This window comes from Glycine soja, chromosome 18 (genome assembly GCF_004193775.1).
Source record: "Glycine soja cultivar W05 chromosome 18, ASM419377v2, whole genome shotgun sequence".
NCBI classification, from domain to species: domain Eukaryota; kingdom Viridiplantae; phylum Streptophyta; class Magnoliopsida; order Fabales; family Fabaceae; genus Glycine; species Glycine soja.
Window position 1 is genome coordinate 43,016,483 of NC_041019.1, and position 16,101 is coordinate 43,032,583.

Sequence of the window (16,101 nt, forward strand, 5' to 3'; positions counted from 1 at the left end):
CAATTGCTGTCAAAAATATAAAAGTTAAATTACTCTTTTTTTATTTCTTTTTCTATTTACATTAATTAATTATTATTCAATTTGGTGCAAAATGGGTCCATCGAGCGAAGTCTTGAAAAAATGGACCGGATAGAACAATCTATATTCTATATAAGTCTTTCTTTTTTTAAAGTCCGATGACCCATCGGATCGGTCCTTATTGAAGCTTTTTTCAAAAAAAAAATTATACAAATTCAAAAGAAAAAAAAAATAAAAGTTAAAAAATATCAGACCAAAATAAGTTCGATTAAATTTGGATTTATATTTCTTGTGTGGCACATTTCCCTGTTTGGGGTTCTTTTAGAAAGAATTTTTCAAACTAGGACTCTTTTTGAGCTATTTTTCAGGAGGTGCTCTTTTTGCACGTACCCTGCATGGGAAACGCCATTGTTGATGGCGCCTTCAGCAAGAGTTTGGCACGTGGCCATGGAAACGCCATTGTTGATGGCGCTTTCAGCAGGAATTTGGCACGTGGCTATGGAAACGTCATTCCCAGCAGCGCTTCCACTTTTGCATGAAAACGCCAGCAGTGTTGGCGAGTTGGTCAAGGCTAGCCCTAGGCTTGCAGTGTTGCAGTGCAGACTGACTGCAACAGGAAAGCGTCAGTTGCTCTTGCGAGTTTGGAAGCGCTATTGGTACCAGCGATTTGCCTGAAAACGTCAATGGTGATGGCGTTTGAAGCTGTTTAAATACCCCTCCCACCCCAGAGTGTTGTACATTTGTTCTGCGCTTCCCGTTTCAATATTTTACTTTCGTTTTCGTATACCTTTGGCATTTTGGTGACTTTGAAATTTTCAGTGGTATGAAGCATTTTATTTTTTAAAATTATATTATCTTTTATGTTTTTTCTTCAGCGGTTTCCGTTTTAACATTTTGCTTTCGTTTTGGCACCTTTAGCATTTTGGTGGCTTTGGAAATTTCTGTGGTATGAAGCAATTTTTTTAAAAAAAATTATATTAGCTTTCATGTTTTTTCTTCAGCGCTTTCCCTTTGAACATTTTGTTTTCGTGTGGTATGAAGCATTTTATTTTTGTGGTATGAAGCATTTTATTTTAAAAAAATTATATTAGCTTTTATGTTTAAAAGGCTTGTTAGTGTGTATTTAAATGTCAAAAATAAACAAAAAAATTGTGTAACGATGTGTATTTGAATAAAATATTTTGAATATGAAATTTGTATAATTTTTTTAATTAAATTAGGTTGGTGCTGATGAACGTTTGAAGTTTGAATAAAAAAATTATAGATGATATTTATTTGAAGTAAGTATTTTGAGTACGAATTTTTTTTTTTAATATGAAGTTGTAGTATTTTTTTAATTAGATTAGGTTGGTTTGTTGGTGTGTTAAAAATTTAGAAACGTTGAACTCGAAAGTGTTATTTGATGCTTTGTTTTTTCTTGTACTACAAAAATTTTATTATATTTGTAGTAATTTTGTAATTACCTTTTTCCATTTTAAAGTTATTAATGGTTAAGAATAATTATTTATACTACTAACTTCGGTAATGAATTAATAAATTTTGTGTTAAAAATGACTATGTTGAAATTGTTCATTTTTATAAGTTTGTCCCATAAAATTAAGTTGAAGTTAATTAATTTTTTTTAAAAGAGAAATTGAATGTGAAGTTCCAATAAAGAGATCTTTTGTGATTACATTTTATTAGTTTTGATTAAAAGTTTTATAAAATCGGTTGTGTTATTTAAATGTGTTGATGTGAAATTTATTTAAAATTAATAATTTGAATTACATCTTGATTAGTTTAAAATTACTACATTTAAATTGTTAATTTTTTTAAAGTGTCTTAATGTGAAATTGATTTGAAAATTTTTTTAAAAAAAAATTACGTTTTATTTTGAAGTTTCAGTAATGACTTTTTGTGATACCCATTTTGTAATTTATTTGACGTGTTCAAATATTGTTTTTGTAGGTACACGATGAATTTGGTTATAACAGTGTTATATTTCAATGGAAGGGTATATGAAGATAATGATGGTGTAATATTTGAAGGTAGTAAAAAAGTGATTCAGATTAAACGTGGAATTAGTTTCAATGCTTTGAAGAAAAAAATTGGAGATAAGGTAAAGTTACAAAATATTGAAATTATTTCTGCTATTAGCTGTAGATTTTTAGTGTCAGGAAAATATATTGCCTTGCAAATTTGTGACGACGAAGACATTGAAACAATGTTGGAAAGTTTTAAACAACAAGATCAAATGTCAGTTCTGGAATTGTACATAGAAAAGGATGTGACTGGTGGTTCAATGTTTCATTCTGTCAATTCGCTTACATCATGTGGAAATTATTTATCTAATGATGACACACAACCGGCAACAAATATGAGCAATTTACATATTGACGAAGACGATGATGATGATGATGATGATTATCTTGTGTCTAACTCATACGTTGAAGAGTCTTTAGACGAAGATGACAGTGTTGACGGTATATCTGATACAGACGATGGAGTCACAAACATTCCTCAACCAGTAAGAATTGTTCACCCAGCAGAAGGTATAATTTGTTGTATGAAAAATTAGACAATACATTTATTATTTGATGACAATTGTATTTAATGTTAAATAAGTATTATTTGATTTTTTATTTTATTTTGAACTGTTAGGTGCACAACGAATTGAAAATCCATTTTGGAATGATGTCTCACATTATAACAATATCAACTGGAGTTATCCTGATGAGGAGGACATTTGCGGTTTGGAGATGTCGTCAACCTTTAATGTTGGCCAAGAATTATATGTTGGCATGGAATTTGATAGTAAAGATGCGGTTAAAAATGCAGTGAAACAATATGTTATGAAGGTGCATCAAAACTTCAAAGTTGTTGAAAGCAAAACGAACAAGTATGTGGTTTGTTGTGTGAATAAAAATGCAGAGTGTCCTTGCCCTTTCTATATGAGGGCAATTATATCTAAAAAAACAGATACGTGGAAAGTCACACAATGGGGTGGACCACACACATGTCTGAATATGACCATGACACAAGATCACGAGAAACTTGATTCATATTTAATTGTCACTTGTGTAGTAGGTACGTATTTTATGTTCATATTATGTTCATTTTTTGTTAATTATCATTTAAATTTTGTTATGTTATTCACAGGCATGATCAGAGAAGATCCATCAATAAAAATTTCTTTGATTCAAGAGAGGATTAACAGTGAATTTGCGTACAAGGTGTCGTACAAAAAAGCTTGGTTGGTGAAACAGAAAGTCATTGCAATTGAATATGGCGATTGGGATGAGTCATATCCGAAACTTTCGTCGTGGCTAACACACATGCAAAATCATTCTCCTGGATCATATTTTCAAGTACTACATGATGATTTTATCATTGGGAATATGATTAGTCGCGAACACCGTCAATTTCATAGAGTTTTTTGGACTTTTGGGCAATGTAAAGAAGCTTTCAAGTACTGTAAGCCAATCATACAAGTTGACGGCACACATTTGTACGGCAAATACCGTGGGACCCTCTTAATGGCCACATCACAAGATGGAAATGGTGGCGTCCTTCCTCTAGCATTCACGATGGTTGAACATGAGACGTTGACAGCGTGGTCATGGTTTTTGGCACACTTGCGTGAACACGTCACTGATAAAAATGGTATTTGTCTCATTTCTGATCGACACGCGAGTATAAAGTCCGCTGTCGCTAATGAAGCACTTGGTTGGCAACCTCCCCACGGTTATCATGTCTATTGCGTGCGACACATAGCAAGCAACTTCAATCAAAAATTCAATAATGCCAAACAAAAAGAAATGTTGCAAAAGTTGGGTAAGATTTCATATTTAATGGTCACGTTTATTTAACTTCCTTATATACTTAAAATTGTTATTGATAACTAATTTTATGCAGCCTACACTCCTTGCAAGCACATTTTTTTATCAAAATTTAGAAAATTTTCGTGAACTAAGTCCAGCCATAGCAACATGGATTGATCGCATTTCAAAGGAAAAATGGACTATGGCTTATGATAGAGAAGGACGTCGATATGGACACATGACAACCAACCTCTCAGAATGTATCAATAAGGTTTTGAAGGATTGTCGCAACATTCCCATAACAGCCTTGGTCAAATCAACATACAGTAGGTGTCGAAAGTACTTTGTTGAGCGTGGCCGCCAAGCCCAGAGACAGTTAAATGAAGGCCAAGTATATTGTTCAAAGCTTGTTAAAGAACTTAGAAAAAATCAAGACCAAGCTTGTTCGCACATCGTTCGCGTGTATGACATCCACTCCACAAGGTTTGAAGTAGAGGAGACCTTCAATCCTATTACGCAACGTGGCGGACAAAAGTGGGCAGTTAACTTGAACAGTCATTATTGTCAATGCAGAAGGTATTCTGCCCTTCACTATCCATGTTCACATATTATTGCAGCTTGTGGTTACGTGAGCCTGAACTACTACCAATATATAGATGTTGTTTATACAAATGAGCACATCTTAAAAGCTTACTCCGCACAATGGTGGCCTCTTGGGAATGAAGCGGCTATTCCTCTTTCTAATGATGCATGGACACTTATCCCTGACCCAACCACAATTCATGCGAAAGGTCGGCCAAAATCAACAAGGATAAGGAATGGGATGGATTGGGTCGAACCGTCTGAGCACCGAATAAAATGCAGTAGATGTGGAGCCGAAGGGCATAACAGGCGTCGCTGTCCAATGCAATCTGAGCGTGGGAGTTGTTCAAATCATTGATTTATGTATGTTAGCCGAGTGACTTGTATTTGTTTAAGTTCTCTTCAATGTATTGAATTTGTGGGGTTGAATACATTTGTTAGTTTAAAACATTACTTATTTTGGTTTGTGTGCATTAGCTATTTGTGGGTTTGAATGAATTCGTTACTTAAAAACACATCCATACACCTTAACACTCAACCCTAATCCTCAAACCTAACCCTAAGCCCAACACACTAAGCTCCAACCCCAACCCACCTAAACCCTAAGCCCAACACAGTAAACCCCAAACACATAAGCTATAACCCTATCCCAACCCCAAAGAGTAAAACCCCTAATCTCTAACCCTAACCCAAACATTTAAACCCTAAGCACATACCTCCAATTGATTTAACTTTGTAATCGGTGGCGCTGCACATCTCTCTATATAAATACGCAAGCACGGCAGGTCTCCACGCATATGTGCTGCACTGTTCAAAGTCACGTAGAAATTGTAGGTACTTTAAGGAAACTCTACTACTACTTTTGTTAACAAAGAGGACACCTCCAATGAATCGAAGGATCCACGCACGGGTAAACCTTTGTAATTGCTCAACGTTACCCTCATCAATATTTATGTGAGAAAAATGGTGAGCCAACCAACTTAATTTGACGACACTGCCTTCAATTTCCCCTTCCTGTGGTCTGACTCCTAATAATTCTTCACACAAGTCGGCCCAAACAAGATTAGTTGAACCAATTAATGGTGCCCCGTCAGTACGCAGACCTAGTAAAACTGACACATCTTGGAGAGTAATGGTAGCCTCTCCGCATCTCAGGTGAAACGTGTGGGTTTCGGGCCTCCATCTTTCAATGAACGCACTAATTAAGGCCACATTTATCTTTAGGTATCCCATCCTCATGATCCAATAAAACCCACATTGCCGAAGCAAAGGAACAATTTCCTCCGGTATTTGTTCTTCACCTTGATACGTCGGGACTGCTCGTCTGATGTGTAGTTTTCTGTCTGGTCCCCCATTCCAAACATGTTCTGAAACATGCTTGGGTTGCATCCACAACACGTCACTATCAATTGGACCAAACCTAGTTTGTATACTTGATGAGCATGACGACGAAGAAGCCATTGTGCCTACAAAATAAAATATAATACAATTAATTGACAATAAAATTTATACATTAATTATACATACACAAATTAAGTATATTTACAAAAAATTAATTAAAATAAATAAGAAATTATATTTTTAAAATGTCAATAACAAAATATATTATACAAATAACTTAATTCATATATATTCTATAAATAAATTAAATTACAAACAAATATAAATTTAAATATATAAATTAATGACTACAAATAATTACGCGTAAAATAATTTAACATACAAAATCAATAATTTAAAATACGTAAAACTATTCTAATTTAAACATAAAATATGAAACTAATAATAATAACTAAAAGTAACGTAATATAAAAAATTTAATTCTAACCTAATTTAAAATTACTAATTTACACTACATAAAATTATTCTTAATCTATCATAACAAATATATACAAAATTAATGACTTCAAATAATTACGAGAAAAATAATTTAACATACAACATCAATAATTTAAAATACCTAAAATTATTCTAATTTAAACATAACATATAAAACTAATCATAATTAAAATTAAAATTAACATAATATAAAAAATTTAATTCAAACCTATTTTTTAATTAATAATTTACAATACATAAAATTATTTCTAATCTATCATCAAATATTTAAATTAAATGTAATCTACCATATACAAAATTTAAACTAAAGCTAATCTAAACTTAATAAGTTATGGTACCTAAAATTATTCCGAATCTAAAATTATTAAATTATGATACCTAAACCTATATAAAAAATTTCAACTAAACTTAATCTATCATATAAAATTATTCCTAATTTATCATATAAAAAATTATTCCTAATTTATCATATAAAAAATTTAAACTAAATTTATTATATCCTATAACATTTAAGAATTCAAACTAAACTATACAAAATTATTATCTTACACTACCTAAACTATACAAAATTATTATTATTATCTTACACTACCTACCTAAACTATACAAAATTATTATCTTATACTACCTAAACTATACAAAATTATTATTATTATCTTACACTACCTACCTAAATTATACAAAATTATTATTATCTTACACTATCTAAACTATACAAAATTATTATCTTACACTACCTAAACTATTATCTTACACTACCTAAACTATACAAAATTATTATCTTACACTACCTAAAACCATTATATTATCATAATATAAACATCTATATAAATAAAAATATACAAAAGATTCAATATATAACTTACAATTTTTTTACGAAAATGGAAGAACACAAGCAAACAACACCAACCAAGCACTCTCTCTTCACACAATATCACTCTGCAAACTCGGAAACGCAGGCTAAAATTTGAAGGCCAAACGGATTTTATAAACGAAGAAGCACGAGGCGCCAATGGCACCAGCGCCTTCAGGAGGCAGGAAGCGCCAATGGGAATGGCGTTTCCCTGCACCTATGGCCTAGCCCTGCACTGCTGCTGCTGCTGCTTGACGGGACAACACCAGTCAAAGCGCTAACGGGAATGACGTGTTGCAATTCAAACGTGAAATCGCCAATGAGGTTTGCGCTTTCCTCCAGCACTTGACACTTGTCGCACATGCATGAAGTCGCCAGTTCTGCTGGCGCTTCCCATGCAGGGTACGTGCAAAAAAAGCACCCCCTTGGAAATATCTCCAGAACAGCCTTACTTTGGGAATTTCTTTCTAAAAGAACCCCAAACAGGGAAAATTGTCTTCTTGTGTCTAGTATGACCTAATAGACTTATCGGGCCAACCCAAATAAACCTAATTTTATTTGGATCAATATTTTCTCAATCCAACTCAACATGATCTGATAGACATAATTTATTTTGTTAGCTCTAGTCTTATGTTTTTGAAATATTTAATTTGATCTTCTAATTTTTTTAAAATATTTAATATCATTTTTTTTGTTCAAATTGGCAATAACAATGTTAATGAAATTAAACACAAGGATAATATTGTATTATTTTCTTAAAATTAAAATATCAAATTGAATAATATTGTATCTAGTACCTATACCTGTAGGCGTTCCATTAAGACTAAATACTTGGCAACATTCTTTCTTTCTTGAAGCCTCCACAAGCTCCTACAATCAATATACTCTATGTTATGCAAACTTTATTCAAGTATTTTTTTTTTCAAAAAAGTCTCTCCAAGTTTCACCCTATTATTCTCTAAGCCTTTATGGGTAATGTCCTTGCATTCTTTCAAAAAATCTCTCCAAGCTTCACCCCCAAAAGCACATGTTACTGGACATACAAAGCTACTTATGGTGCTCCCACCGAACTTTAAGCAACAATTCTCCTTTTTTTTTAGTTCTTTTCCTCCAAACCTGGGATTGAACAAATACTTTTTCAGATTTGACTCTACTAGTTCCACTTAAAGTGTTTTGGCTAAGAAAGTTCTTTTAGTTAGGAGGTTTGTCAACCTTGATCTTTTCCTTCTACTTTGGCAACCCTTCCTTCAAGTTGCTTCTTTGAATTTGATCCATTTCTAGATTTGATCAGGAGCTGATCATTGTTGTGGCTGTTTGAGATTGATCGAATTCAATTTTCAAATATTCACTACTACAAAAATTTCTTTTTATGACAGCAGTTTTACGACGTTCGTTTATAACCGATTTAGAAAGTAGTCCTGTGGCATTTTTTGTAATTATTATGATTAAAAATATATTTTACGACGTACATTCTAAGACGGTTATTGAAAACCGCCTTAGAATGTTGTACGAATTAAATTTTACACCGATTTACTGAACAACCGTCGTAATTTGAAAATAAAAAAATAAAAAATTATATAAAGATTAGGAGAAATCTAAAGAGACTAATTATGTTTTTGTTTTGGAAAAGATAAAAAGGAGAAATCTGAAGAGACTTTTTCTCTTTCCACTCTCCATCATCTCTGCAATCTCTCGCCGCTTCCTACCCTCACAAACCCTACCCGCCACCATGGACAGTAACAACCTCTTCTCCAATTACTTTTCCGACGACCTCGATTCCTCCCCTACCGTCCCCACCGTCGTGACCACGACCACGACCACCACTGCGACCTGGTGGCTCGAAGAAGCTGATCATCGAGGAGAGGCCGTGCTTTATACGGTGTCGTGCAATTCCGATTTTGAAGCCGAGATTTTGCTTCATCTGAGGAAGGAAGAGAACCCACACAACAACAATATTGAGGTTTCTACGCGTCAGTATGCCTTTTTCCTCACTTCAATGTTGGCACCGCAGAGGTTTCTCTACACTCTCTCACACGTTCTCCCCCTCTATTCCTCTCTCTCCACCTTCAAATATAGAACCTTCATTTTCCTTCCCTTAGTCCACTCTTACCACACCCTAACACCCTCGGTCTTGCTCTCGCCAATGCCTCACTGGTTTTTATTCAATTGATTAGTCCTGATGCAAATTCCACTGCTACTCTTTCTTGTATTCTCGGAGTTGTGTTTAACAACTACTGCATTACGATTCGAAATTCTTGTTAACCACTTTAACTAGTGTAGTACCTTATGCTGAAAGTCTAAAACAATTTATATTCTATGATTCTGTACTTCTGCTGATTTTTTTTTTGTTCAAATGTTATCACTTAATTTACTGTGCCTAGAAAATTATTTTAATCCCCGTTTTAGATTTTGAGCTTGATTGTCTGATAGTTTTGGATTTTGGATAGGCCCGTTCATGCAACAGCAGCAGGATACCTGTCAGTGCCAGATTTGCAAGTTCCGTTGCCACACAACAATCCTCTTCTGGTTTGGGTGGTTTATTTGGATGGCTCACTGGAGACCGATCCAGTTCTTTACCATCTCTGGATTTCCCGCTTCTGGGCGTTATACTTCCCCCTTCATTGCCTAATTTTGTTGCGCCCGGAAAAACTATTATTACTACACTCCCAAATGGACTCAAAGTGGCCTCTGAAACATCACCGGTATGAATGAATTGTTGCTTATGTTTGCAAAAAGTTTAAAATTTAAATATTATTATAATGACCACATTTTTTGATTGTGTCAGGAACACTGTTTTCCTTGATTGAGAGGTTAACGAGCAGCTTCTGAAAGTGAAGGCTGAGATTGGTGAAGCTTCCAAAAATCCCCAAGACTTGCTTTTGGAAGCAATTCATTTTGCTGGTTTTTCTGGTGCCTTGACAAATCCTCTTTTAGCTTCAGAGTCAACTCTAAATAGACTAAATGGTACAATTCTGGAGGAGTTTGTTACTGTAAGTCTTCAAAATTAATCTTTATATATTACTTAATTACTTAATACGTGTTCATTTGTCTCTCAAAATTTGAAGATTTTTTATAAGATGTTCTTTACCTTTCTTATAAGACTTGAACTTTTATGAAACATCAGGAGAACTATATAGCACCTCGGATAGTACTTGTAGCATCTGGTGTTGAACATGAGGAATTGTTATTTGTTGCAGAACCTCTCTTTTCTGATCTACCCAGTGTTCCACGTCTAGAGGAGCCAAAATCAGTGTATACTGGTGGTGATTATAGATGTCAAAGTGAATCAGGGGTATGCAATAGAAAAATATAGCTTTTGTTCACACATCAGGCTTTTACTTTTTGGGATGAAATTTGTCAAGTCTAACATTCCTTGAATGACCAGAGGACCCATTTTGCTCTAGCAGTTGAACTTCATGGTGGCTGGCATAAGTTGAAGGATGCTATGGTTTTGACTATTCTTCAGGTTTTGATAATGTCTTACATTTTCTTGCTTTTCTGCACTTGAAATCACCTTTCCTTCTGATACTAAGTTACATACAAGACTGCACTACATGACAACTATTATTTGTGATGGTCAATATTTGATGTATAATTGTTGTGCTTAATTTTCTCTATTGCATAATCTTTATTTTATGTGCTCCCCCCCCCCCCCCAAAACTGTATTCAATTGATTGTTCCTAAATTGTATCACCTTAACATTCTTGGTTTTATCACATGCAGATCTCAATGTTCTGAATGAATAGTCCTTACTATTTCAGGTAAGAGTCATATGCTTATCTTTATTGTAACATTATAGGCAGGGTTTATATGCTTACACGATTGACATACATTTAACTATTATGCAGTGTGAATCAATTTGACCGAATGAAGCCGATGAGCTTTCTATTTGAATGAATGCAGGAAAGAGCATTGCTCTGTGTATGCCTTTCACTCTTTTTAGTTTTATAATTTTATTTACTGGATAATATTATTCATTCCTAAGGAAAAAGAAATCCACTATTTATTAATACCCGTTTTGTATTTTATCTTTTTGTATCAACATAAACTTCTGCGCTTTGCTTTTTAGGTAGGTAGGGTAAACTTTTGTGCCTCTAGGTAATTATGTTTCACATGGAAATCAATGATAACTTGTTCTAAAGTGGACATATATATATATATATATATATATATAAATATTTTATCTACTTTAATTACTTAAGCTAGGGAGTAGACACTAGTTAGTTTAGACTAAATTATAATTTTGATTTTTTTATAATATGTGAGCTTGATTATTTTATTTTTATAATTTTGATTTTCTTATTTTAAAAATTTATTATTTTGGTTTGATTTTTAATTTTTCATACATTTATTTATTTATTTTATTAAATTATTTTCTTATGATATTTTGGTCAAATTTCAGCATTTGGTGAGTTCAAGAACCATTACAATTTTGACTTTCATTTTTTTTATTTGCAAATATGGACAATAGTGTGAGTTATGATGCCTACTTCTCACACAACTCTTTTATTCTTTAGGTCACAAAGAAGCAAAGAGTGCCCAATCTGTTGGCAATCACTTGCTTTGAAAGATCCTGCTAGGTATATGTTCACTTGCAACACCTTTTCTCACTCCCTTTCAAATACTTGTTACAAGCTAGCCATTTATGGGTATCATTAGCAATTTTCAATTTTCATCAATTGCTTATTCTTTTGTAGCCAAGAGCTTGTAGCTGCAGTGGAAGATGAGAAATGCATGAGATCAAGAAACATTGCTAATTCTCGTGCCCCCTTGGAATTATTCTTTTGTAGCCAAGAGCTTGTAGCTGCAATGAAAGCCACTTAATATTATTTAAGGGGAATTATCATAGTTTCATTCAATGATCAGAGGCAAATTATTTGCAGGATGATTCTTGCTCAGATGACTCTGCTAGGTATAAAAAGAATCATAGTTCTCATTCAAAGATTAAGAAATTTATCATACATTAAAATTTATAATTAAATGATATTATAAAATTATTTTATTAATAACTTGTATTATAATTACTTTAAAAATACATTTAATATGATTTATAAATAGTTTATAATATAAATTATTTTACATTATGTTCTTAAATGATTAGTACATATTTATAAATAGATTAGTACATTATGTTCTTAAATTAGTTTATAGTATAAATTATTTTACGTTATCAGCAATGTATTCCAATTCCAAATGTATTGAGCAAATTAAATTCGAGGATATTAATATTCTAAATACATATTTAGGCATATATGACGTGTACGTATCAGTTTGAGGCAAGCATGTGGTATTATATTTTAAACTAATATCTCATTTTTTAAAATTTAGAATTAAATATAATTTTGGTTTTCTATTTTTTAAAATTTATAATTTTAGTCATCTTATTTTATAATAAAAATATTTAATATTCATATTTTTAGTCATCTTATTAAATTTGAGGATATTAATATTCATATTTTTCCTAAAAGGTTTCTCATTTTAGTTTGCTTGCAGATACAATCAGAACAATTGAGGGTTACTCTGATATAATTGTGATGCGGCAACATCCAACTCAGGTATGTCTAAAATAGCCATCAATGCAGGGTTACTCTCATGAGAGAGTTTTATCAACAAAATAGTTATTTTTAGAGAGAATATCTAATTTTCTTTTTAGTTTTTCTTTATATTTTGAGTCATTCAATTTTGTTTTAGTCAACTAGAGGTAAACCATTATTATTTTAATTGCTCCATGAAATTAGTTCAAGGAAATATAATTAGTACTATAGGAGTATACTTACTCGGTTTACTTGATCTTTTATTTTTTTAGCTTAACTACTGTTGTAGTTAGTTAGTTTAAAGGTCAAAATAGATCTAAGCTAGCCCGTACATATTTTTAGAACAAACCTATAATACTAGAATTAGTTTGTAAAAGTGATTCAAACGGATCAATCAACCATGTAAAGTTAGTAGGATGCAAATAATTAGTTACAAAAATATGAAGGACAAATTAAGTATTATTATTAATTTTTAATTATTTTGCAGTTGGGTAACCCTGAAACATCTAATGCTGAGGACTGGATGGGTCTAGTTGATTATGCTTGGAGTCATGCTGTGATATCTGATGAACACTTGAACACTTTAAGGTGACCTTCTAAATTGAGATATTAGGTGTTGATTGGTATTCTCTCTAGTCTCTACAAAAAATTATGATATATAAAAAATCCATAAATAAAGTTATAAAATTCTTATTTTTATCCCATTCTTTCCATTCTAATAAGTTATAAATATTAGCATTAATCATAGATTAAAATTCTGATTTTTATTGTACATGTTGATATGCGGTATAGTGTTTCAACCATTACTTATTATATACATGCCATGAACCTTAGAAATTGTACCATGGTCCTATGAGTATTATGTAATTAAATGATTTTATAATTGTTAAAATTGTGTGTTGTAATTAAAACAAGAGCTTTTAAAGCATAAAAGAACACATTGTAGAAAGCCAAACTCAAAATAGTCATTCCAAGACGATTATTGGAATATCTTAGTTTCTCAAACTTACTACGACGGTTCATATTTAACCGATTTAGAATGTTACACTTTCTAAGACGGTTATTGAATAGCCGTCTTAAATTTTACATGTTGCGAATGACATTTTAAGACGGTTGTTGACATAACCGTCGTAAAAACTAATACTTACTAAGACGGATGTCTTACAAAAACCGCCTTTGAAAAGAGAACATTCTAAAACGGTTATTCAATAATCGTCTTAGAAAATACAATTATCTACGACGGTTCGACAACCGTCTTTATAAGCATAGTACCATATTACGACATTGCGTTCTAAGACGATTCAAAACCGACTTAAAAAAGACTATTTGTAGTAGTGATTGTATGAATTGTTCATGTTCTTGTAACTAGTTGTTTTTCTATGATGATCCTTAAATCAAGTGTAGCTTCTAATATCCACCCATTAACTCAAGTTATATACACAACTTATTATATTTGTACTTTGATCGGGAGGATATGACCGTCTTTCCAACTTCTGAATACCTCTATTTTGGTAATTCTGCTTTTGATTGTAGAATCTACATCATGGAAAATATCATGGAAAACTTCTAGTGTAAGTCTATGCTTCATACATGTGCTATATTGCTAAATATATGATGTGTTAATAAAAAACACTCAAAATAACCATTAATAACTAAGTTCAATCACTTCAATTTTACTTCATAGTATTTTCTCATCATTAAAACATCACCTTATGAAGGGACTTTTTCTCAACATCATTATCATATTTGAGACATTATGGAAGGTTGTTGAAATTGTATTGCCATGTTTTTTTTTTTCCTATCCCTGATTTTGTTCAATATTGGATTGCTAGATATCCACAAATATTGCACGAGGAAATTGAGGATACCATGATATAGGCTCAAAGCAACAACGGTTATTATTTCGCAAAGCCTAAATATAATTTGCTAATTGGAGCTCACACAATAGAGTTGAATTGCACTATTAAGTTTTCATGGATTTTAAAGATGATGATTTTGCACTGCATTCGGATTTCCATTTGGTTTATATTGCATAAGTCTTTATCAACCAATCATCTTTTGCATAATTGTGGGATCCCAACGTCTAGCCCATATCTCTGTTATGGTACAAACACTGAATCTTTGATTAATCGTTTAAGAGATTTTCATTTCTCTTTATCCCTTTGGACTTGTGGTTAATTTGGATTCTTTTACTTTGAAGAGTGACAACGAAGCATGGCTTCTCCGAAATGGGAAGAAATATGACACCATTATGGATATTTAAAAAACATAATATCTCTTATTAATTATCTTAAAAAATATTTTAAAAAGAATCTAAAAATGATATTTCTAATATACCATTTTTAATTTGGAATAATTTTTAATTTTAAAGACATTAACGTTATATTTCAACTGGCATTATTATTCGTTTAATTTGTGTTTGAGTTTGTTTTAATTGGATTTATTATTTATTTCAAATATATTAATTTACAATTTTTTGGTTAATTAACATTATTATGCCAATTTTATCTATAACTTACAAAAAATATTGTGACCATTTTCAAATTACAAAAGGGAGATTTTTCCTTCTTTTTTACATGCCAAAAAAACTCTTTTTCTTCAAAATTTCTTGTTTCCGTTTTCAATTCACTGATTAATTCGAGATGAGTATATTATATCTTGAGGGACTTGTGCATTAGACATATAAGTCCTTAAGGACAATGCGACTATCACATGCCTTAGACTGTTTTCTTTCTCTAAATTTGATAGAGCTTTACAAGTTGGAGAATGTATCCAGCTTTCTGATCATACAAGATTGTGTGTCTGTGATTTATGGAATATATGGAAGCAAAGTTGCAAGCTTATTTTTCATAACGATAAATTTATTTCAGTTTTGCAGCTATATTGATTATGAAGATATTACCTATGTTAATCATATTGTCATTCCCTAAAGACTAATCAATTAGATTATGATTGACAAAATTAATTGAAAGCTAAAAAATAATCTTATTAAATTATAAGTATTTGATAAAATTATGTGTTAAAGTACCTTAAAATTATAAAATTACATAAAAAGATAAAAATAATAAAATTTTACCTTAGATAGAAAAGATTAAAATGAAAATCTAATAAATATTTAAGGATAGTGTTTTAAGAAATATTATTTAAAAAACTGATATAAAATCCCCCCCTCCTTTTGTAAGTTTGGTTTGTGTCAAAAAATATTTAAGCTTGATGCCTTTTTTTTTTTCTTTAGTTTTTATTTGTTAGGTGACAGATATGGAGACAAAGAACAGGGTTGTAGCCTCCAAGTGTTCGAAGAAAGATTTGCTTTGTAAAACTTTTCATTGTTTTTTGTGTTTCTCAATATCTTGTTTCCTTTTGTGTTTGTAAATTTGGTATGTGTTGAAAAATTAAATCTTGACGATATTTTTAATTTTAGTTTTTGGGTGACGAATATGGAGGCAAATAAAAGTTTGCAACTTCCACATGTTCA

General features: G+C 31.8%; 1 protein-coding gene across 1 annotated transcript; it reads right to left on the bottom strand.

Moving 5' to 3' along the window:
* Positions 1 to 4,973: 4,973 nt before the first annotated feature.
* LOC114397276 (serine/threonine-protein phosphatase 7 long form homolog) lies at positions 4,974 to 5,861 on the bottom strand. The gene is made up of 2 exons (XM_028359361.1): positions 5,117 to 5,861; positions 4,974 to 5,002 (listed from the first exon to the last, which is right to left on the bottom strand). Exons 1-2 carry the CDS (start codon positions 5,859 to 5,861, stop codon positions 4,974 to 4,976), a joined length of 774 nt encoding a protein of 257 aa, XP_028215162.1.
* Positions 5,862 to 16,101: the final 10,240 nt, after the last annotated feature.

Coding starts and splice junctions, on each gene's coding strand:
- LOC114397276 (XM_028359361.1), bottom strand. CDS start 5,861: ATGGCTTCTTCGTCGTCATGCTCATCAAGTATACAAACTAGGTTTGGT. Junction 5,003..5,116: donor CAAAGTTAAATCAATTGGAG/GTATGTGCTTAG, acceptor TGTTGGGCTTAG/GGTTTAGGTGGGTTGGGGTT.